At 45.1% G+C, this 22,628-nt stretch overlaps 1 protein-coding gene across 6 annotated transcripts in view; it reads right to left on the reverse strand.

The window, feature by feature from the left end:
- IFT80 (intraflagellar transport 80) overlaps positions 1-22,628 on the reverse strand; it is a 156,124-nt gene that overhangs the window by 103,195 nt on the left and 30,301 nt on the right. For 5 of the 6 annotated variants that reach the window (XM_075937826.1, XM_075937828.1, XM_075937824.1 and 2 more), the window contains 2 exons: positions 9,993-10,103; positions 2,822-2,890 (listed from right to left, as the gene is read on the reverse strand). The exons of the other annotated variant lie outside the window; for it this stretch is intronic. In XM_075937826.1, coding sequence (XP_075793941.1) covers positions 2,822-2,890; positions 9,993-10,103 — 180 coding nt within the window. The remainder of the gene's footprint in view (positions 1-2,821; positions 2,891-9,992; positions 10,104-22,628) is intronic. 6 annotated transcript variants of the gene reach the window in all.

Raw genomic sequence — 22,628 nt, forward strand, 5'->3', positions numbered from 1 at the left:
ATATGAGCTTGATGCCAAAACTTCATTGCTTCCTGAAAAAGCATGTTGGAGAAGGCACCCCTCCCCTCGCTACCATAATATATTGCAGTGGTATTGTGCCGGAGAATCCCCCAGATGTCATCTCAAAAAGTCAGAAAAGAAGGAGGGATTATTTGACAAAAGCTAAAAATCAGAATAATTCCTCCTTTGTGCCTCTTTCTAGGGAAATCTTACTGCCTCACAGAAAGTGGACTGATGGAAATATCACTGAGGGCAATATTCTTGTTTCTGTTGGTTCTTCAAATGCCATTTCTTGTAGCCTGGGTATAAATCCTCAATAAGCATCAAGTGGTATGGGAGTCCCTGAAAGACTATTGGCTCAAACCATGTTATTAATTTTCTGAGAATAGCAGGTGACCATGAAATGGCAAGCCTTCCATGCATTGTTGTATCTCAGGAGCTATAATAGGTTTTTTTTTAAAACCTGGAAATTCATCTCATTGTTACAGCTGAGGCCATGAGCTTGGACAAAGCATTCATTATATCCAAGCAGATGTAAGGATGTTTGGGCCACTAAACAGCCTTTTGTAACGAAGGCCTTGAACTCCTCTGTTGAGGATTCTGGCAACTTGTCCAAAAATATGTATGCAATGTCTCAGTCCACAAAATCCTATTTCGATAACAGAGCTTGCTAGTTTGAATGCACATATGCAAGAAGTTGAACTGCTCTTTCTCCCTATCAACTCTAACTTTTTAGAGACTCTTTGCATAGGTGTAAATCCTTGCTTCATTCACTCATTTGCTACTATAACAAACAGGGAATTGGGAGCTGGATGAGAGGGGGAAAAAATTCTGAAGCTCTATACAAGCATATAGTATTTTTTTGTTAGTGTACTTTTCTGTGGGTGTTAATGAAGGTATGGCATTCCATAGGGATTTAGCAGACTCTAGTATCTGTGGATTCACTCTGAGAAACCTGCTAACTGGCCACTCCATTTTATTTATTTACCGGCTCCACAGCCATGAAGCCTCGTGGCTCCCATTGGCTCTGGTTCGCTGTTTGCAGCCAAGGGGAGCCACAGGAAGTGACATGGGCCGGGCCACTGCTTCCCGCAGCTCCCCTTGGCTACAAAAGGTGAACCGAAGCTAATGGGAGCCATGCAGCTCCATGGCTGCAGAACCAGTAAACAAACAAACCAGAGTGACCAGTTAGCAGGTTTCTCAAGAGTGGATCTGTGGACCACTTTGACAAACACTGATTTACGGGGAGTGCAACTCTCCAAGGAGGTAATTGATGGAGGATAGTCTACAATTTGTTTGTGTTTTCCTATATAAACTGGGCCTGAACTTATCAATTACATCTGAACCGATCCTGAAATGACCTGAAATCTTCTGGCACCAAAGAGGAGGACTGTGGTATTGCTGCATCATCCACTGATGAGGAAGAAGATCTAGTTGGGACCAATGGAATGTCTTAAAGAACAACATCTGATGAACCTAAAGATTCAGGCTGTCCTATTACAGGGCAATCCCCCTCTGCTGGTAGCTGCAGGACTGGTGATTCCAGTGGGAATGCTACTGGAGATACAGATAATCTTGCCCCACTGTGAGGTGGAGGGAGTCCCAAGTCTTGGCAAGGCAACTGCCAGAGGAGTGAGATCATTATGTATCTTTTTTTCCCGTTCTCAGTTGGGAGCCACATCTGTAAGGGCTTTTTTTTTTTTTTTTTTTTTTCCTCTCCTCACTTGGGAGCCAGGTTAGTGAACAATGGGGTTTTTTTTGGTTTTGCTTCTCACTTGTGTGTAGCTCCCAGTTAATTTTTCTGTGGCTCGATAGTTCCAAACCCAAATAAGGTTCCCCACTCCTGCAGATGACCAGGACTTTGTTAAATGAGAGACATTCCAGGGATTCTGCAGAGGCTGCAGCAGACAAGGATATGGCATTGGGATCCAGAAAGAATTAGGACAGGGTCCCGTGTCTACTGTACTGACTACGATTTCTGCTGTGTCTTGATGACCTTCAAGATTAAGAGAGATGGGGAAGGGAGGGAGATTTCTCACAGTCGAGCTCAGAGGTTTTTTTCAAAATAGCTTGATGGCAGTGGTGAGGTCACTACTCCTAATGGGACTACCAACTATCCAATGTCATCTACAGCCCAACCTAATGATGCGATCAGTACCAAAGGAAGAGTTAACAGTACTGGCACCTGCCTTGCCCATATACTGGGTCCTGAAAGAGGTCCTGATACTGATAAAAAAGTTGGTAGTAGTGTCAGTGTGTCAGCAAGGCACTAGAACTGAAGATTCTATGCATGTCAGAGGTGCTCTCAGTGAAAGAAAATTAATGTCTTACACTTTAGGACATGCAAATATTCAAGTTATAAGTTTGCAATTCACTTCATTAAAAGTAGGCTGGAAAAATGTGAGAAAATATTAACATTTTGATTTCTGTAATGACCAATTCTTAAAGATAAACTTTTCAAACTATAGTCACTGACCTATTGTTACAATTTGAATTGACAACTTTGGTAGCTGATATATTCTCTGAAATATGTTTTGGATAAGGATTCATATGCAAACATAGAATCAGTACTCACCAACCAAAAGCCTAGTTTTCATATTAAATAGACTTTCAAAGAAGTCTTGTCTCTCAAAGAACAATGTCTGATCTAACTTGCAGTGAAGTCAACAGAAATATTCCCTTTGATTTTAATGGAAGTTGAGTCAAGCCCTATTATCTTAATCCAAGCAACTACTGCCAGATTTAGGGGAAAGCACTAGGAGAGATTATATATAGCAGAAATTAAACATGTGAAATGCTTTAAGGAAAGATATTTACTTACCTTGTTGTGCTAAAGTGGATCTCAGCATTCCACTTTTAGACCAGATTTTTATTTGTCCATCTTCACCAACTGTAAACCACAGAAAGTCATCAAATTTCTTTCAAAATTCAGAAAGTTTAAACTATATGACAGGTTTATACTTAGGAATACCTTGGGTTAATATTTATTTATTTTAGGGCTGTGGAATTGCAATTAACTCACACAATTAACTCAAAAATGAATCCCAATTAATCAGTTTTAATCACATTGTTAAAACAATAGAATACCAATTGAAATGTATTACATATTTTGGATGTTTTTCTACATTTTCAAATATATTGATTTCAATTACAACATTGAATACAATGTGTATACTGTTAACTTTATATTTTTAATTACAAATATTTGCATTGAAAAAAGGATAATAAAAGAAATAGTATTTTGTAGTTCACCTCAGACATGTACTATAGTGCAATCTGTTTATTGTGAAAGTATAACTTACAAATGTAGATTTATTTTTGTTACATAACAGCACTAAAAAACAAAATGCAGAAATTTAGTGTCTACAAGTCCACTTAGTCCTATTTCTTGTTTAGCCAATCACCAAGGCTACGTCTACACTGGCATGATTTTCCGAAAATGCTTTTAACGGAAACGTTTTCCGTTAACAGCATTTTCGGAAAAAACACGTCTAGATTGGCAGGATGCTTTTCCACAAAAGTACTTTTTGCGGAAAAGCGTCTGTGGCCAATCTAGATGCGGTTTTCTGCAAAAAAGCCCCAATCGCCATTTTCACGATCTGGGCTTTTTTGCGGAAAACACTACTGTGCTATTTCCACTGGCCCTTTTGCGCAAAAGTCTTTCGGAAAAAGACTTTTGCCCAAACTGGAGTAGCACAGTATTTCCGGAAAAGCACTGATGATCTTACATGAGATCGTCAGTGCTTTTCCGGAAATTCAAGCGGCCAGTGTAGACAGCTGGCAAGTTTTTCCGCAATATCAGATGATTTTGTGGAAAAACTTGCCAGTCTAGACACAGCCCAAGACAAACAAGCTTGTTTACATTTACGGGAGATCCTAATTCTTATGCCAATCACTAAGAAAAGCAAGTTTGTGTATATTTGCAGCAGAGAATGCTGCCCACTTCTTATTTACAATGACATCAGAAAGTGAGAAAAGGAGTTTGCATAGGATTTTTGTGGCTGGCATTGGAAGGTATTTACATGCCAAATATGCTAAACATTTGCATGCATCTTTATGGCTTGGCATCCATTGCAGAGGGTATACTTCCATGCTGATGATGCCCATTAAAAAAAATGTGTTAATTACATTTGTGACTGAACTCCTTAGGGGAGACTTACGATGTCCCCCCTTCTGCTTCACCTGCATTCTGCCATATATTTTATTTGATGTAGTCTTGTATGATGACTCAGCATGTTGATTGTTTTAATGAACACTTTCACTAAAAATATGACAAAATGCAAAGAAGGTACCAATGTGACATTTTTTAAAAATATGTAAAACACTTGACCCAAGCTTTAAGAAAATTCGAGAGGAACAAGGTGTGGAGCATGCTTTCAGAAATCTTAAATGAACAACACTATGTTATACAAACTACAGAACCCAAACCATCAAAAAAAGAAAATCAACCTCTGCTTGTGGCATCTGACTCAGATGCTAAAGTTAATCCACACAACTTTGGATTGTTATCACTATGTATTCAGTTGTAATTGAAATAAATGTATTTGAAAATGTAGAAAACACTCAAAATATTTAAATATGTGCTATTCTATTATTAACCGTGCAATTGACATGATTAATCATTAAATTATTATCATGATCAAAAATTTTAATCGCTTGACAGATAAATTATTTATTTGCTAATTAAACAGACTATGATTTATGGTAAATATATTTAGAATTCTTTTCTACGGCTGTCATCCACCCAGAATCCTGTGGTCTTTTTGCCTGACACTGTTTCTAGAAAGGGAGAGCCAACAATTATCCAGTTCTCTAGTGTCACAGCTCCTATTCATCATTATTAGCACTGCTCATTTGTTTTATAGTTCAATATCCCAGACCTCATGTCCTTAAGCCAGCAATGCACAATCTAGGCTACTGAATGGGCTTAATGAGTGGCCTTCCATCTCAGTGGCACAAACGATTTTGTAACCAAGATAGTTTCCCAGGATAGCGTAGTTTTGCTAACTGCACTTGCATACCTAGAATTTGTGGGGTATGCCAATTGAACTGTAGCAGCACTGTGACTGGATGTAGAGGGAGCACATGGCTCTCACAGTCACTGTTGTGAACAATCAGCAAACATCACACTTTATATGCCCTTGCTTTACATGCATGTCATTTTAGTAATATTGGAAGGAAAAAAACGACACAGATGGAAACCCGTGGAATCTGGCAACCCTGCGCATAGGCAACAATCAACAAAATGTCTCATGAGCCACACACAGAACCCCAATGGGCTGCATGAGGTCCACAGGTTGCCCACCACTGTTGTTGATCAATAGAAAGTAGTATCAGTCCTTAGAAATTAAACTGGCTATTTATTCTTGGTGAATCATGAAATTGGAGGATAAAATTTCTAGGAACGCTCAACTCTGAAAGCTTAATTTTCATAATTAAATTGCACATTTCCAAACATCATAAATAAGGAGTCTGAGCCTGTTGGAGCATTTTCTCATTCATTGTGTACTTTCACTATGTGAATATTCACTATGCAGAAATGTTTGTATTACACACAGTACAACTGATCTTCATAAGAACATAAGAACGGCCATACTGGGTCAGACCAAAGGTCCATCTAGCCCAGTAGCCTGTCTACCGACAGTGGCCAGCACCCGGTGCCCCAGAGAGGGTGGACCGAAGACAATGATCAAGCAATTTGTCTCCTGCCATCCCTCTCCAGGCTCTGACAGAGGCCAAGGACACCATTTTACCCCCTGGCTCATAGCCTTTTATGGACCTAACCTCCATGAAATTATCTAGCTTCTCTTTAAACTCTATTATAGTCCTAGCCTTCACAGCCTCCTCTGGCAAGGAGTTCCACAGGTTGACTACACACTGTGTGAAGAAGAACTTTCTTTTCATGTCACTGTAAAGTTCTATAATAATTTAAAATGTACTGCACAGTTCTATTGGCAGAGTCTCCTAACTAAGGATGTTAAACTTAAAAAACAACAAAAGGTCTGGTAGCACTTTATAGACTAATAAAACATGTAGATATTAACATGAGCTTTCGTGGGCTCATGTTAGTCTATAAAGTGTTACCTGACCTTTTTGTTGTTTAAGTTTAGTCTATTCAGGATAACTCTGCTACCCCCTGAAACTTAAGGATGTTAAGTAATGATTAATTGACTAGTCGATAAAATTTCCATCGAATACTCAATTAGTCGATAGGCACTTCTGCATTTCTCCTTTGAAATGTACGAGAGATTGTGGCTCTTGTACATTTCAAAGGAGAAACGAGGAACTCCACAAGCAGCCCAGGACCAGCGGGAAGTCCCACTGATTCTGGGCTGTACACAGCGTGCCAGCTTTGAAATGCACGAGAGTCTCCAGCAGACTCTTATTTTCAACTATCTGAGTTAGGAGTAGGAACATTAAGGATTAGTTGACTCAGAGTCCCCCACTGACTGCCAGGACTCCATGCTGTGCTGCCAATTTGAAATGCCATGTGGAGCTGTGGTGAGCTGGGGACTCCTCAGCAGAAACTAGGAGTTGATCCCGGGTTCCGCAGAAATGCCACGCTGGAGCCCGGGATCAGCTAGGGAGTCCCCAGCTGACCTTGGGTTCCACACGTGGCAGCACTGCACAGCTGATCTCTGGCTTAGATGTTCGGCACTGTCCCTTTCAAATACCGAGGTGGCATTTCAAAGGGGCAGCGCCACACAGCGGAGTCGGGGATCAGCTGTGTGGCACTGCCGCTTTGAAGTACCCTTTCTTCCCCCCCATCCCCTTTGCTGGGGGCGAGGAGACTTTGCGCACTCCCCCATCTCCAGGTATTGATTGGCTTGGGGGCAGGGGAGTGGCAGGGTGGCTATAAGCCAGATCAACTGGCTTGGCAGGCTGGATCAACCAGCTTGTGGGGTGCAGAGGCTGTCTTACCCACCACCCGTGGCCTAAGTGTTTCCACTTGAAACCCATTTTGAGTTGCTACACTTTTTGAGACTTAGCTTTTGGGGTCTGAACATTTTCAAATCTTACATCCTGTTCCCGTTTGAATCTCCCTGTTTTTAGAACTGTAAGCAAAGACAGTTCTTCTTCGAGTGATGTCCCCATGGGAGCTCCACTTTTGGTGTTGGGTCATTCCAGTGCTGCTAAGCAGCAGTAGTCAGCCAGATTGTACATGCGCGGTAGGCATCTTGCAACGTTTGCACCCTTTTGCTCACGCGCACGGTCCAGCTCCCGCCAGTTCCATCTTTGCCACCCTCAGCAAGCTCTTTTCCTCAACTGTTCTAGTCACACAAAAAGAGTCTCTTAGTTAGTAGATAGTTGTTATACTTAGTTCATAGTTATAGTTACTCTTAAGAAGTTCTTTGTTGTTCTTTAAACTGCGTGGATACTGGCCGTCTCTCAGGCCATAACAAAAAAAAAACCCAAACCAACAACAAAAGAGAGAAAAAAGAAGATTCTGCTGAACGACCATGGGGGAGGACTAATGACAGTACCCCCTCATGATGCTGATCTCACCAGGTTTCAAAAATGCGACACTTGTCATGAACCCATTCTGGCCTCCAACGGGCACTCTTCTTGTATTAGATGCCTAGGTAAGGCCCATGTGCCACAGAAACGCCTGCACTGTTCGATGCTAAGTTCAATAAAGCACTCCAGCCATCGGACTCTACGTTGTTCACGGCTCGCTCCGACCCCTCCCGCCCAAAAATGGAGGGCATCTTCCCCCACTATGGGGGACAATCTGGGGATATCCAGCACAACCCCTTCACACCCTAAGGCTCACCCCGATGCCAGAGGTAGTGGAGACAGCAACCTCTGGTGCTTTTCGAAGTTGGGAAGACCAAGCCCAGCTTCCGAATCATGCAGTACTGGTGGCAAAGTTTTGGTGAAAAGGTCAGAGAGTTAGGGCTAGTCCTCTGAGGCTTATTGGATTTAGTGGATTTAGTGTGAGCCTTCCTCAGTGCCGATGGTCTGCTAAGTGCATCCTGGGATAGGGAGCGATGTACATTCCAGCACAGTGTTGCTGCTGGTGACGCTGGCAGCATTGATGCGGGTGCCGACATTGGTGCAAGGGTCTTTGTGGATGAGGTTGCCGATGCCAATGATGACTTCAGTGCTGGGCGACTTCAGTGCTGGTTCCAACTGTCAGCACTGATGGAGCCCTTTGGCAGACTTTCGGGTCCAGGACAGCCTTAGGGTGTGAAGGGGTGGTGCTGGATGTCCCCAGATTGTCCCTCATAGTGGGGGAAGATGCCCTCCATTTTTGGGTTGGGGGGGGGCGGGAGGGGTCGGAGCGAGCAGTGGACAATGTAGAGTCCGATGGCTGGAGTGCTTTACTGAACTAGAGCATGCGGAGATGCATCTCTCTGTCACGGCATGCCCTGGCCATTAGTGTCGAACAGTGCAAGCATTTCTGTGGCACATGCACGGTCTGGCTGACTACTGCTGCTCAGCGGCACCGGGATGGCCCGACACCAACAGTTGAGCTCCCATGGGGACATCACTCGAAGAAGAACTCTCTTTGCTTACAGTTCTAAAAACAGGGAGATTCAAACGGGAACAGGATGTAAGATTTGAAAATGTTCAGACCCCAAAAGCTAAGTCTCAAAAAGTGTAGCAACTCAAAATGGGTTTCAAGTGGAAACACTTAGGCCACGGATGGTGGGTAAGACAGCCTCCGCACCCCACAAGCTGGTTGATCCAGCCTGCCAAGCCGGTTGATCCGGCCTGTGGCCACCCTACCACTCCCCTGCCCCCAAGCCAATCAATACCTGGAGATGGGAGAGTACGCAAAGTCTCCTCTCCCCCGCCAATGGCACGCAGCACCAGGGGGAACCACCAATTGTTTAAAAAAAAACCTGGAAGTTCTCTCTAGCCACTGCACATCCTTGGCAGGGAGGGGTCAGGGGACGATAGACTTCACACTCTCCCCCCACTCCCATTCCCTGATTGGCATGGGAGCAGGAGAGCACTCCCCCTGTCAACGGTGCGCAGTACCAGAGAGAACTGCCTCTTCTGCCCCAGGCACTGTCCCTTCTGGGACAGCCCAGGGCCACTTCAGAAATTTGTGAAGTGGCCCCCTCTTTTAAATATTATTTCCCACCCTAACTTAGGCAATCTTTACTGATGCATGCATGTGTGCACATACGTTAAATGCTTAATATATAACTTAGTAACCATCTAAAATGTAAACCAGCCAATAATAATGCTGTTTATGTAATTTCACACATGAAAAATAATTAAACAAAATCTATAAAAGAGCCAAATGTCTAGATTTGAATTTTTGGTAATTAACATTTTTACATGTTCAATAATTACTTCAATAATTACTTAATCAGAAGAACATTACCGTAACTGTAAATCACTGTTCTTATTTTTAAAGTGCCACAGGACTCCTCGTTGGTTTTGCTGATACAGACTAACGCAGAGGCCCCTCTGAGACAAAAATAAATACAAATGCACGACAGCACTTTGTTTGCATGGCAGCAGAGTCCACACAGCCACTTAGGGTACGTCTACACAGAAGGGCTATTTTGGGATCCCGAAGTATCCCGAAATAGCTGCCCCATGTCTTTTGAAATAGCATGTCCACTGTTTGAGACCTGTTTCAGCATCCCAGAAACCGTCGTTCCACAAGGTCTACGGGATGTCTCAAAATAGTGTGTTATTTCGAAATTAGATGCACCAAATTTCTAAATACGCTATTTCAAAATTCAATTGAAATAAGAAATGCAATTTGCACTGCACAAATTGTGTATCTTATTTCAAGTTTAGGGTGCTATGTAGATGGCACCTTAGTGATGGCAGGCTAGTGTGCTACAGATTTATGCCTTCGTTTGACACACATGAAGTGACCCTATACACCAGCCCCAATACATACTTGGTGTACCATTCCTGTTCTTCAGCATATCAATTTCATGCCTTTAAATTATTCTTTCTCTTGCAATGGCATTTTTATTATATTAATTTCTATCTTTAGTTCTTTATGGAAAATGTTTTACCTGTGACCAGTGCTGTTCCTTCATAATTCCATCTTCCCGCAAGTACAGCTCCACAGTGAGCTTCTACACTTTTTTCCACTCTTCCTATCTTTGAAATCAAATGGAACTTGCCTAAAGAAAGTTAAGTTAGAAAATCAGATATCTGAATTATATATGGTGCTCATTACCATTGCATCTCGTCCTCCAAAGTTTTAAAAAGCTGATTAAAATAAAAATACTGTTTACGTATGATGATTAAACTCCATTATTTCATAGGAATCACCATTCATAGTATAGTAACTGGTTGCTAAGTGGCCAACACCAGAAACCTCAAATGAAAACTTAAGAAACCTTCAATTGCTAGATCAGTTTAAAAACAGAAGCAAGAGGTTTACTATCTATCTCTTAAAAAATTAGGTGAGCATTTATTATAAATCTAAATTCTCCAGGGCTACGTCTATACTACGAGTTTTCTCGGCAAATAAATATGCAAATAAGGGTCTCATTTACATGAGTCATGCTTTCATTTGAATATTCTCTGCTGCTCCATTTTTGCGCTGAGGATTTTGCACAAAAACCAAGAAGTGTGGATGTTTTCTTTTTGCGCAAAACCCCCCTTTTCCACAAGATTGGTAAACATAAGGATCTTACAGAAAAAGGGGTTTTGTGCAAAAAGAAAACATCCACACTGCTTGTTTTTGCGCAAAAACCCCAGTGCAAAAACAGATCGGCAGAAAATATGCAAATGAGATCACGACTCATCCCTCACTACTCATCCCCACACTACTTGTAGTGTAGACGTAGCTTAGATAGCCTCATAGGTCTAATTCCTTTTTGAATCATGATAGGTTTTTTTGTAAAAAACGATATACTTTGATCCATTTTGAAACTGTCACCTTCTACTTTAATGTAATATCCTGTTGTTCTTGAGACAGGGAAAATAGACTCGACACTCACAATCTATCTTCTCTAGACATTCATTACTTTATCTTGTCCCCTTTTGTCTTCTCCTTTTTAAGGTAAGCAATCTCCATCTTTTTAGTTTTACTCTTCACACATACCTGTTCTCTGTAGTCAACCTTCTCTAAATGCCCTCTAATTCTGTAATACCTTTTTTTGGAATAGGAATACCACATACTCTATTCTGGTTGAGGTTGCTTGATTGATTTATATAACAGAATCATAATATTAACCAAATTATTCTCCAGTATATTCTTTATGAATCCCAAAAGTTTGGGTTTTTTCCTATCACAACTGTACTTGATTCAAGGTCTTCAGTTAGTTCCCCATATTGATACCCAAAAACTTTTCTCTTTTGGTATGATTTAGACTCCTGTATAGTATATGCAGGTTATGTCTACATTGGCGGGTTATTGCTCAAGTACGGCCGTTCTTGCGCAAGAATCAGCAGAGCGTCTACACTGCCCGCCCGCTCTTGCGCAAGGAAATTGACAGTAAGGCGTGGTAAGAGACGGTTCCTTGTGCAAGAGCTACGTTCTTTTTTTAACAGGTGTAAGCCCTCTTGCGGAGGGGCTCTTGTGCAAGAGGGCAGTGTGGACGCTCAGCAGGGATTTCTTGCGCAAGAGAGCGTCCACACTGCCATGGGCGCTCTTGTGCAAAAGCACAGCTCGCACATGGCAGTGTGAACAATTTCTTGCTCAATACTTCTTGCGCAATAAGCCTCCAGGGTAGACATAGCCCCATAGTTTAAATTTTTCCTGCTAATGTGCATTAGTTTGTATTTACCAACATTAAACTGCACTTGACACCATGTTGCATATTCAAGTAGCTTGATCAGCTCCCTCTACAATGTCTCTCAGTTTTCTTTGAACTTAACTAACTTAAATTAGTTTGTGCCATTTCATGGCCTCAAAAGTATAATACATATGGAATTAACACTGACCCAAAAGAGCCTCAAACCAAAGAATTCCTACCTTTGTCCCCCTATTACATATGAAAGTCCACTAAGAACCAAAGGGTAAAAGCTGATACAAACTAACAATCATGCTGGGGAGTGTTCTTTGAGAAATTAAAAATGGCCAGAAATGTTGATCTGTTCTGGACATTTTAGTCCACTTCCACTAAACCCATTGGCAATACTACTACAGGCATTCCCCGAGTTACGCGGATCCAACTTATGTTACGAACGGGGTTTGCGCCGCGGCTATCCCACTGCCGGCGTCCTCAGAGGCTTTGCTCCCCATCTCCCTGGTCTGTTGGTCTCCAGCAGACTAGGGAGAAACGGAGCAAAGCCGCGGAGGACCCGGGCGGCGGGACCGCGGTGCATCTCGGTCCACCGCCCGCGTCTCCCTGGTCTGCTGGGGGGAGGGGGCACAGCTAGTACCAACCCGCTACTGGACCAACCCGGCAGCACCCCAGCTGCTCTGCCCCAGGCGTCCCCAAGGCAGCTACTGCTGAAACTGACCAGCGCTGACTACAGGAAGCCCGAGGCAGAGTTGCTCTGCCCCGGGCTTCCTGGAATCAGCCACTGATCAGTTTCAGCAGCAGCTGACTTGGGGACGCCTGGGGTTCTTAAGTTGAATCTGTATGTAAGTCGGAACTGGCGTCCAGATTCAGCCTGTTGAAACTGATCAGAGGCTGATTCCAGGAAGCCCAGGGCAGAGCAACTCTGCCTCGCGCTTCCTGTAGTCAGCCGCTGGTCAGTTTCAGCAGCGGCTGAATATGGACGCCAGTTCCGACTTACTTACAGATTCAACTTAAGAACAAACCTACAATCCCTATCTTGTACGTAACCCGGGGACTGCCTGTACTGATTTCAATAAAAGCACAAACAGGTCTTTCTTTCCAAATGATATATGCAGTTTAATCCAGAATTTTATCAAGGCATGCCATGAGGAAGATCAGCTTCTAGCTGGATGAAAGATCAGACAGGAGGAATTGAAGCCCTGGAACAGCCTGAACAATAACTGGCTTAGAACTATACAATGACTGAGAGAGAGCTAAGTACCATAAAAACTAAAATTACCGCTAAACTATATTTTTATATATAGTTGTACTAAAATATAATATAATACTATCATACAAATAAAAAGAACACAAAAATAAGAGCAGGAATTGTAGCAAAATAGAGCACAGATTCCAAGACCTGTGGTATGGGACAATATGAGCAACTGAGAGAGACAAGGGTTTTGACCCCTTTACTAACCTCAAACTAATCATTCATATCTGTAAGATGGCATATACATGACCACAATTATCACTGTTTTCTAAATAAGTCTGGGGCTTATTACACTGTCCCCGCATTAAGAGCAGAGAAGGGATGGTTATTTTTTGTAACTGTTGTTCTTATCCATTACATTATAGGTGTGTGTGCGCTCACCAGGTGCACCAGTGCTGGAAAATTTTCCCTCAGTTATACCTGTAGGTGACCAGATCTGGTGTCTTCTAGTGGTATAAGACATAAGAGACACTGCCAGCTCTCCCCTCCCTCAGTTCCTTCTCGCTAGAACTCCAACAGAGGGGAAGAAGGGCAGGTTATGGAAGAGCTGTGAGTAACATGTCAAACAACAGTTTCTTTTTCTTCTTCGAGTGCTTGCTCATGTCCATTTCACTGGAGGCAACTTCCAATCATTATGACCGAAGTCAGGTAGGAGTTCATGGATGCTGACTGCAACACAACATTGCCAAAACTGACTCATCTCTGGCTTGTTGAGTGATGGCATAATGTGTCATGAAAATGTGTACCAACAACCATGTCATGGCACTGCAGATGTCCTGGATAGGAACATGCACCAGGAAGGCAGCCAATGATGCCTGAGCTCTATTTTGAGTGAGCCTTCACATCAGTGGTGCCATAATCTGTGCCATCTAGTAACAAGAATGGATGCAGGTGGTGATCCAATTTGAAGCCCTCTGAGAGGACACCAGACTGTCCTTCACCCTGTCAGCTGCTGAGATGCAGAGCTGGGTCAAATCTGCAGAAGGGTTTGGTGCACTCTAGATAGACAACCATAGCATGCCTGACATCTCAAATGCATAGCCACCTCTCTTCCTTGGTCATGTGAGGTTTTAGACGGAACCTGGGGAGGACGAGATCCTGGTTCACGTGAAAATGTGATACCACATTTGGCAGGAAGACCACAAGTGGACCTTGTCCTTGTAGAGCACGGTGTAAGGGACTCCAAAGTGAACGCTTTAATCAAGGGGTGGGCAATAATTTTTATGGGGGGGGGGCACTCCAAGAATTTGGTAAGTGGTCAAGGGCCGCACTCTTCCATAATATTGATGGAGGAGGTGCAGGGTCTGGGATGGAGATTGGGTGAAGAAGGCAGACGTGATCTACGGCAGGGGATTGAGGTGCAGAGGTTTGGGTTATAACCTAGGGTAGGGGGAGATTGTGATCTGTGATGCCAGATCTGGTAGGGCTATAGGTGCAGGAGTGGAGGGCAGAGGGCTAGGGAAGGGAGGGGCCTGGGTGCTAGAGGTAGGTTCTGACCAGATGACTTACCAGCCAGCAGCCCAGCCATCCTGCAGAGCTAAATGCTTGCAGATCTTAAAACATTTCTCAGCCAGCCAGCCTGCCTGTCCCACCCCACACAGGCTGCAGGGCCATGTGCTTGTGTGAATAACTGAGCCAGAGGGAAGGGGTATGTGTTGCTTTGTGTTCTGTCTGTTATTCAAATAGCAGTTCCCATTGGCCAGTTACTGGCCAGAAACCATCCACGGGCCGGATCTGGTGGCAGACAGAATCTGGCCCACAGGCCAGATTTTACCCAGACCTACTTTAATCTTAGAGACATGTCTCACCAAGGTAATAGATAGAAGGATTGCAACCTTCCACAAGTGGGAAAGGGAAAAAGCCATAGGCTTAAAATGGACACATGAGCATGGAGAGGACCAGGTAAAGGCCTATGGGAGAACCAGGTTCCGGATTGGTGGAAAGAGACTTTTGAGGAATCTGATCAATATTTTATTCAAGAATATCACTCTGCTCCGGATAGCCAATATGGCTGCCAGGTGCACCATGACTGAAGAAAAAAGCGAGGCCTTATGTGAAGCAAATAGTCCAGGATAGACTCTAGAGAAGCCTGGGTCAAGGAGATACTCTGCTCCGGTGGCCAGCAGGAGAAATGCTTCTACTTTGCCAGGTAAGTTGCTTTGGTGCATGGTTTCCTGCTCTCCAAGAGAACCTGCTGTGCCTGAATAGAGCAGGCTTGTTCCTCTGGATTCAGCCACGCAGCATCAAGGATGTGAGGTGAAGACATGTGAAGCTTGGGTGCAGGGGCCAATCATGATACTGTGAGAGTAGGTCTGGGCAGCTGGGAAGTGGCCATGGGATTACTACATTTAGGTATGTATGTATGTATGTATGTAATACTGTCAGCCGATGGTCGGGGCAGTGTGTGTGTGTGTTACACACGAGTCTTCAGCTGCTGGGACACAAGGCCCCGTCGCAGTGGGCAGTCTAGGAGAGACTGATGGGCGCCCCGAGGGGATTAATGTCCGTGTCTTAGTCCGCTAGGATAGGGATCCCTTTGTGGAGGGCAGCCAACAAGCTGACAGACGCCCCAGAGTTTATAGGAAGAGCTTATTACATCTCAGATTTTAACTGCTAGGATACAGGATCCCTTCGCAGCGGGCAGCCTAGGGAAGACTGAGAGATGCCCCTACAGATCTGTCCTCTGGAAACGACATGATCCAAATGCCCAAGCTCTCCCTGTACCTGCCCCTTATGACCGGCTGAAGTTCTTTTAAATTGTGCTTGGTTCTGTTACAGCAATTAAAGGAGTCAGGTTAAAGCTTAAACAGTTACAGGTTTATTAAAGAAGCTTATAAATCATATGGTTACAATGGCTATTGCTCTATTTCTTAACTGCTAGCAAATATAGATCTTAAAATGGTTACAAAGAAAATAAAGATAGAAAATGGAAATAATGGTACCAAGTGACAGCTGTAACTCTATGTGTACACTTAAGACAAAGGACCACATCCAGGTACAATTTTTACCCCCTTCTGTGCCTCTTGACTCCAGCGGGTCAATCCAGGGCCGGTCCCTCAATTCCTAGGAAAGACGAATACTAGGTGGGCGTCCCCATGGAACCTCGGGAAGTCAAACACCTAACCCGACAAGCAGATAGATGGTAGATTGACACTCAGTGTAAATGTGCTGCTGGACCCATCTTTATACCCATAGGGGCCCATATCCTCTTTCTTATCTAAGATGCCAAATTGTGTTGGTCTGTCTTTGTGATGCCAGTTCTTACAAGGGAGTTTCAACTTAATTTACACTTGCAAGAGAGATAACTAAATTGTGAGTACTGGACTTTTTTTTACTAGGCGGGAGATTTCTCCCCCCACGGACGGCTGTGTGTTCGTATCAATATAGGTTTCAGTCAAGGGCACTTCTTGGCAGCCTCTTGGTCAGCAATTAGTGTATCTCTCCTTACAGTTGTCCAGGGTCACTGGGTGAGCTAGCATATCTGGGCCTCCTGTTCAAGGCTTTCAAAGACTATGCTGTTTTACTGCTCTGTGTGCCCTGTATGCTCCAGGCAAGCAAAAATGGATGTTACAGGGGGGTTCCTGTCTGGCTACAACTACATACATACATACATACATGAGCATGCCAAACCAATGCTGGCGAGGCCATGCCGGAGCAATCATAATGACACATGCCTTGTCCCTCTTGATTTCTGAGAGGATTTTGCTAATGAGTGGAAGGCAGGAAGGCATACATCAGGTCTCCTGACCAAAACAGGAGAAAAGCATCAGAAAGCGAACCTCTGGAGAGGCCTTGGAGAGAGCTGAACTGATAACACTTTCTGTTCTGTCTGGTGGCAAATGGTCCATTCAGGGAGTTCCCCACAGAAAATCTTTTTGACCATTGCCATGTGAAGGGACTACTCCTGGTGAGAGAGGGATGACCTGCTGAGGTGATCTGCCAGCATGTCCAGATACCAGGGAGGTGGCAAGCTTCCAGGTGGATTGCATGCTGACTGCAGAAGTCCCATGAATGGAGGGCCTCCTGACCCAGAGCTAACAAATATGCTTCCTCCTGCATGCTGTCATAGGATATGTCTACGCTTGCTCCCTAGTCCAAACTAGGGATGCAAATGGAGCATACCGAAGTTGCTAATGAAGTGCGGGATTTAAATATCCCGCGTGTAATTGGCATATTCGTGTCCGGTCACCATTTAAAAAATCCACTAGTCCGAATTAACTCGCCGCGTGTAGACGTGGTATTCCAAAAGAAACCCCTGAAACTCCTCGAGTAACAGTTAATTCGAGGGAATGTAGTTTAATCATGTAGCAATAATATAGTAATGTAAGGTAACATATTAACAAACATTTAATATTTTATTAAATTAAGTCCTTTCAGTTAAATGCATATTCCTTTGTTTTAAAGTTTAGTGAGTTTAGTAATTAGAAAGATAAAGCTTTGGTATTGTTTCTGTGTTAATGAGACTAGAGGAATGTTGAAGGCTAAGGCCCTAAGAGTATGTCTACACTACAGCACTAATTCGAACTAACTTAATTCGAATTAGTGCATCTAGACCTAAAAACTAATTCGAATTAGCATTTTGCTAATTCGAAATAGCATGTCCACATTGAGTGGACCCTGAACCGAAGTTAAGGCTGGCTGGAACCAGTGCCGGCAGGGCATCAGGTTAGGACTTTACGGAGCTGCTGCCTCAGGCTAGCCGAGGGCTGTGCTTAAAGGGACGGGACCCACACCCCCGACAGACAGTTCTCAGGGTTCCCAGATTGCTGTCCCTCATCGAGTTAGACAAGCAAAGCAGTCCTGTCCTGGAGTGTCCTGAGTGCCCACACTTGGCACATCACAGCACTCGGCCATCAGCCCGGCTGCACTTGCCGCCGGCTGCCATCCGGGGGGGAGGGGGGTCAATTGGGGGGCTGTCAGGATCCAGGAGGCCCTGAAGGAGAGCTTCCACTCTGAAGAGCCTGCAGAGCCACCCCAGTCCTCCCCATCGGGGGCTCGTGCCCCATTCCGTCCTCACCCCCTTCCACTTACCTCTCCCTAGTCCCCCTTCCTGATGTAAAAAATAAAGGACACGTGTGTTCAAAAACAGAAACTCTCTTTATTTAAACAAAACTGGAGGGGAGGGGGGAGATTAACCTCTGGGGAGACTGGGAAAAGGAGGTGAGAGAGGGGAGGGAGAAACCTGGGAGGAGGGAGCTGGAAGGGGGAAGCCAGGGGAAGAAGGAGATGGGGAAGTATCAAACTATGGTATGCCATATCTTCAGTACTGTTTACTGATGTGGTCTCCTCACCTCAAAAAAGATATTTTGGCCTTGGAAAGGGTTCAGAAAAGGGCAACTAAAATGATCAGGGGTTTGGAACAGGACGCATATGAAGAGAGGCTAAAGAGACTGGGACTTTTCAGCTTAGAAAAGAGGAGACTGAGGGGGGATATGATAGAGGTATATAAAATCATGAGTGGTGTGGAGAGGGTGCATAAAGAAAAGTTCTTCATTAGTTCCCATAACATAAGGACTAGAGGACACCTAATGAAATTAATGGACATCAGGTTTAAAACAAATAAAAGAAAGTTCATCATCACACAGCACACAGTCAACCTGTGGAACTCCTTGCCATAGGAGGCTGCGAAGGCTAGAACTATAACAGAGTTTAAAGAGAAGTTAGATAAATTCATGGAGGTTGGGTCCATGGAGTGCTATTAGCCAGGGGGTAGGAATGGTGTCCCTGGCCTGTTTGTGGAAGGCTGGAGAGGGATGGCACGAGACAAATCACTTCGTCACTGTCTTCGGTCCATCCCCTCTTGGGGTACCTGGTGTTGGCCGCTGTCGGCAGACAGGCTACTGGGCTAGATGGACCTTTGGTCTGACCCAGTACGGCCATTCTTATGTTCTAAGCTCAAGGCTCAGGGTCGGAGGTCTCACTGGACCACCTTCACTTTCATTCAAACCTGCTCCTGGGTTCTCATGTGGCTTTTGGTGGCCAGGCTGGCAGCTATCCTGCCCTAGACGGCCGCATTCCTGTTCCTAGTGCAGAGGTCATGGACGTTGGAGGCCTCCCCCCAAACCTCAATGAGGTCCACGATCTCCGCACTAGACCAGGCGAGCACCCACCTCTTGCGGCCCCGGGCAGGCTCCTGGGAGCCGCCAGCCTGGTCCTGGGAAGAGGCGGAGGGCTGGGTGGCAGCGGGTGGCTGGCTCATGCCGTGCCAGGTGCAGGATCTGCTGGCTGGGTGCTGGCAGGCTTGCAACTGGCACAAGCACTGTAGCCAGACCATGCCCCTTTAAGGGCTCTGGGGCTGGGAGGGGGACAGAAAAGTTTCCCTGGTTTGGCTCAGAGTGGCCACCAGGGCAACCTGGGAAGGGCTAGCCTCCAACTAGTTCGAATTAAGTGGCTACACAACCCTTAATTCGAACTACTTAATTCGAACTAGGCGTTACTCCTCGCAGAATGAGGTTTACCTAGTTCAAATTAAGCGCTCTGCTAGTTCGATTTAAATTTGAACTAGTGGTTTGTATGTATTGCCGCTATTAAAGTTAATTCGAACTAACAGCTGTTAGTTCAAATTAACTTTGTAGTGTAGACATACCCTAACTGTTCGATTTAGGATGCCTTTTTGCTTTGCCAATGCATATATTGATGTTATGCTTTTGGGAGTCTTTGAAAAAGATTGCTTATGTGTGAAAGTGGTATGTATGATAAAGGCACAAAAGTTACTGCTCAGAACCAGATGGCCAAAGAAGGAGGGGTGAGCGTGGCTGAAAACTAGAAGAACCATCGATGAGTACCCCTACTCACAGAATGAGTGGATTATTGGCAGATTGACAGCCTTAAAGCGGAGCCAGCACCCCTGAAAGATGATTGATTATGGGATGAGCTTTGGAAATCTTTTGGGAACACTGACATAAAAAAGATAACACTCCAGTCACAGAATGACACAGCAGAATCCATAGACTTCAACAAAGAAAAGGATTATAAAAGCAGGGTGCCTTGCTATGGAACTTTGGATTCGTCTTGCCACCAACTCCAGAGGAGCATCGGATCGCACAACCGACAAAGGCCCTGCTCTCCCTCTGTGATCAATCTAACTGGCTGCTAGATTGATACAGACTCCGGACTGGTAACTATAACATTGTCTGGCAGGACTGCGTGTGTCTATGGCAGTGGTCGCCAAACTTTTTACACCCAAAATCACTTTTTAAATCTCAGAACAGGCGAAGATCTACTGCCCCGCCCCTTCCTTGAAGCCCCGCCCTCTCTATTCTCCTCCTGTCCATCACTTGCTATCCCCAGCCCTTACTTACACGTTCTGATAATTTAAAAAAACCTGTTTATGCGATATGTACAATTAAAATCACGTGTTTATAGTTATGAAATAAATGGCTTGTTTTTTATTCATGCTATTTGAATCTAAAATGAAGCATTTATAATTATACATTTTATGGGGACAGAGTTCTGCGGCTGGGGGCAGGGGAGAGGGAACAGGGTACTAGGAGGGGAGGGGGAACAGGATTCTGCAGCAGGGGGCAGAGTGCTAGTGGGGACAGAGTTCAGGGAGTGGGGACGGGAATAGGGACAGAGTTCTGTAGCTGGGGACAGAGGAGTGAGGACAGGGGGCGGGGTGCCAGTGGAGGCAGAGAGTCCCCTCCATCTGCCTCCTCCCAGTATTCCCCCCCCCCGAGGGAAACCAGCACGTGCCTTCTCCGAGCCGGGCCCAACCCCCGCGCAGTGCAGGGAAGCCCCACTCGCGCCTCCCCAGGGCCAACCCCCCTGGCGCAGGGAAACCCTGCGCGCGCCTGCCCCGGGGCTGACCTTCCCCCCATGTAGGGAAGCCCCCTGGCACAGGGAAACCCCACGTGCGCCTCCCCCAGGGCTGACTCACCATTCCTGTGCGGTGCAGGGAGCCGATGCTCCCTCCTGCAGTACACCCGGCAGAGCAGCTAGCGCACTTCCGGAATCGCCAGAAGTGGTGCTAAGCTGCGGGACTTCTGTCCATCCCAGGAAGCCAACACTACCTCCATTTTCACTTGAGGTAGGTAGTGCGCTTCTCGGGGGTGAGAGGGAAATGGGGGCAGGGGCAGACAGGATGCCTCGCGATCGACTCGTCGAGGCCTCGCGATCAACCGATCGCGATCGAGCTGTTGGTGACCACAGGTGTTTGTGTGTGAATGACTGAAAAGCTTATGTAACTGTTATATTCTCAATAAATGCGGCGTACTGCCTTTTACCCTATAAAAGATCTCATGTGCTTTGTTTAAGCATAACAGCATAACCCCTCAATCTCCAGTGTACTGAGATGCACTCCCCAACCAAGGTCATGCACGTTTTCCAACTCCAGAATCAATCACAGCAGGGAGATAAGTACCTGTGGTGGGATTGTAATGAACAGGGAATGGGCAACAGGGAATGGGTCACTAGATGATTACCTGTTCTCTTCATTCTCACTGGGGCACCTGGTATTAGACATTGTCAGAAGACAGGATACTGGGCTAGATGGACCTTTAGTCTGACTCAATATGGCTGTTTTAAATTCTTATAACTGTTGCATATTAAACTGTTTCCTTGCAGACCCTGGCATGTAAAGGCCCAGAGAGCTTTTAAGCCACAAAATTTACAGTCTATCTGTTCTGAGATCAGTGCCAGTCCATCAAATGGGAGGTTCTGGATGGATTGCTGAACCTCACCCAGCAGGGCAGACGACTATAACCAAATCATACAACTCATAGAAATGTCTGAAGCCAGGGCCCAGACTGCAGAATTTGCAGCTGCTTGGAGGGTTGCACTGGTCACAGAACTCTCCTCATTGAGGACAGCCACGAATTATTTTCTGGGTTCTCCTAGTGTTTGGCCACTCTCAGCTGGACATAGTATATATCCTTTTACCAAAGAAATTAAGTGTCTCTCATTTTTTAGTGACCCTAACTGTTGTGCTCATTGGCTGTTGACACAACCTGTGAGATTGGAAAATGAGTAGTATATAAATATTCAAAGCCACGAGTGGGGGTGTAGTATTTTCTTTCTGCCTCCTTGGAGAAGGGGAGCAGGGTGTCTGCTTAGTTTCACCACTCTCTTGTGTGATGGTAATGCCACTCTGGAGGGAGCTGCTGCACTTATTATGTTGAACATGGTATCAGATGGCTTCACCAGCTCCTTGGCTTCCAGCTCCAGGTTTGTTGCTACCCTCTTCAAAGGCTCCTAGTGGGCCTTAACATCATCTTGGGGACCATGTGAGAAGGCTCTAATATTGTCTTATCAAGCAAAAATGATACAGGTGGGTCTTCTAACTCCCCTGCTTCTGCTAGGGAAATCTTGACTGAGACTGAATTTCCCCAGAGGGAGCTTGCTGTGACTCAGAATGAGGGGACAGGTAGGAGACTGTTGCGGATCATCTTCCGTATTCCCTGAGACCAACCAATGCCCCCGTGACAGATGCAGATGCCCACAGGGGTTCCATAGATGCCGGGGGCTGGCCTCTGGCTTTGGTGCCATGTGGCCACTGGTGACAAAGGGAAATGCCAAAGTCTCTGGTTGGTGACCATGGCTTGCAGGCAGATCTTCCCTCTTGCTGTCAGAGCCCAAGGAGGTAGAGACTTGTCTGGCGGACCAGGTTGGTACCACAACCACCTGTCTCCCTACTTCCCATCAGCTGTCTCTCTGTAGCCCTCCAATGGAGACCTACACCAGGACTCCAGTGACCACTA

The sequence above is a fragment of the Pelodiscus sinensis genome, chromosome 10 (assembly GCF_049634645.1).
Source record: "Pelodiscus sinensis isolate JC-2024 chromosome 10, ASM4963464v1, whole genome shotgun sequence".
Lineage (NCBI taxonomy): Eukaryota > Metazoa > Chordata > Testudines > Trionychidae > Pelodiscus > Pelodiscus sinensis.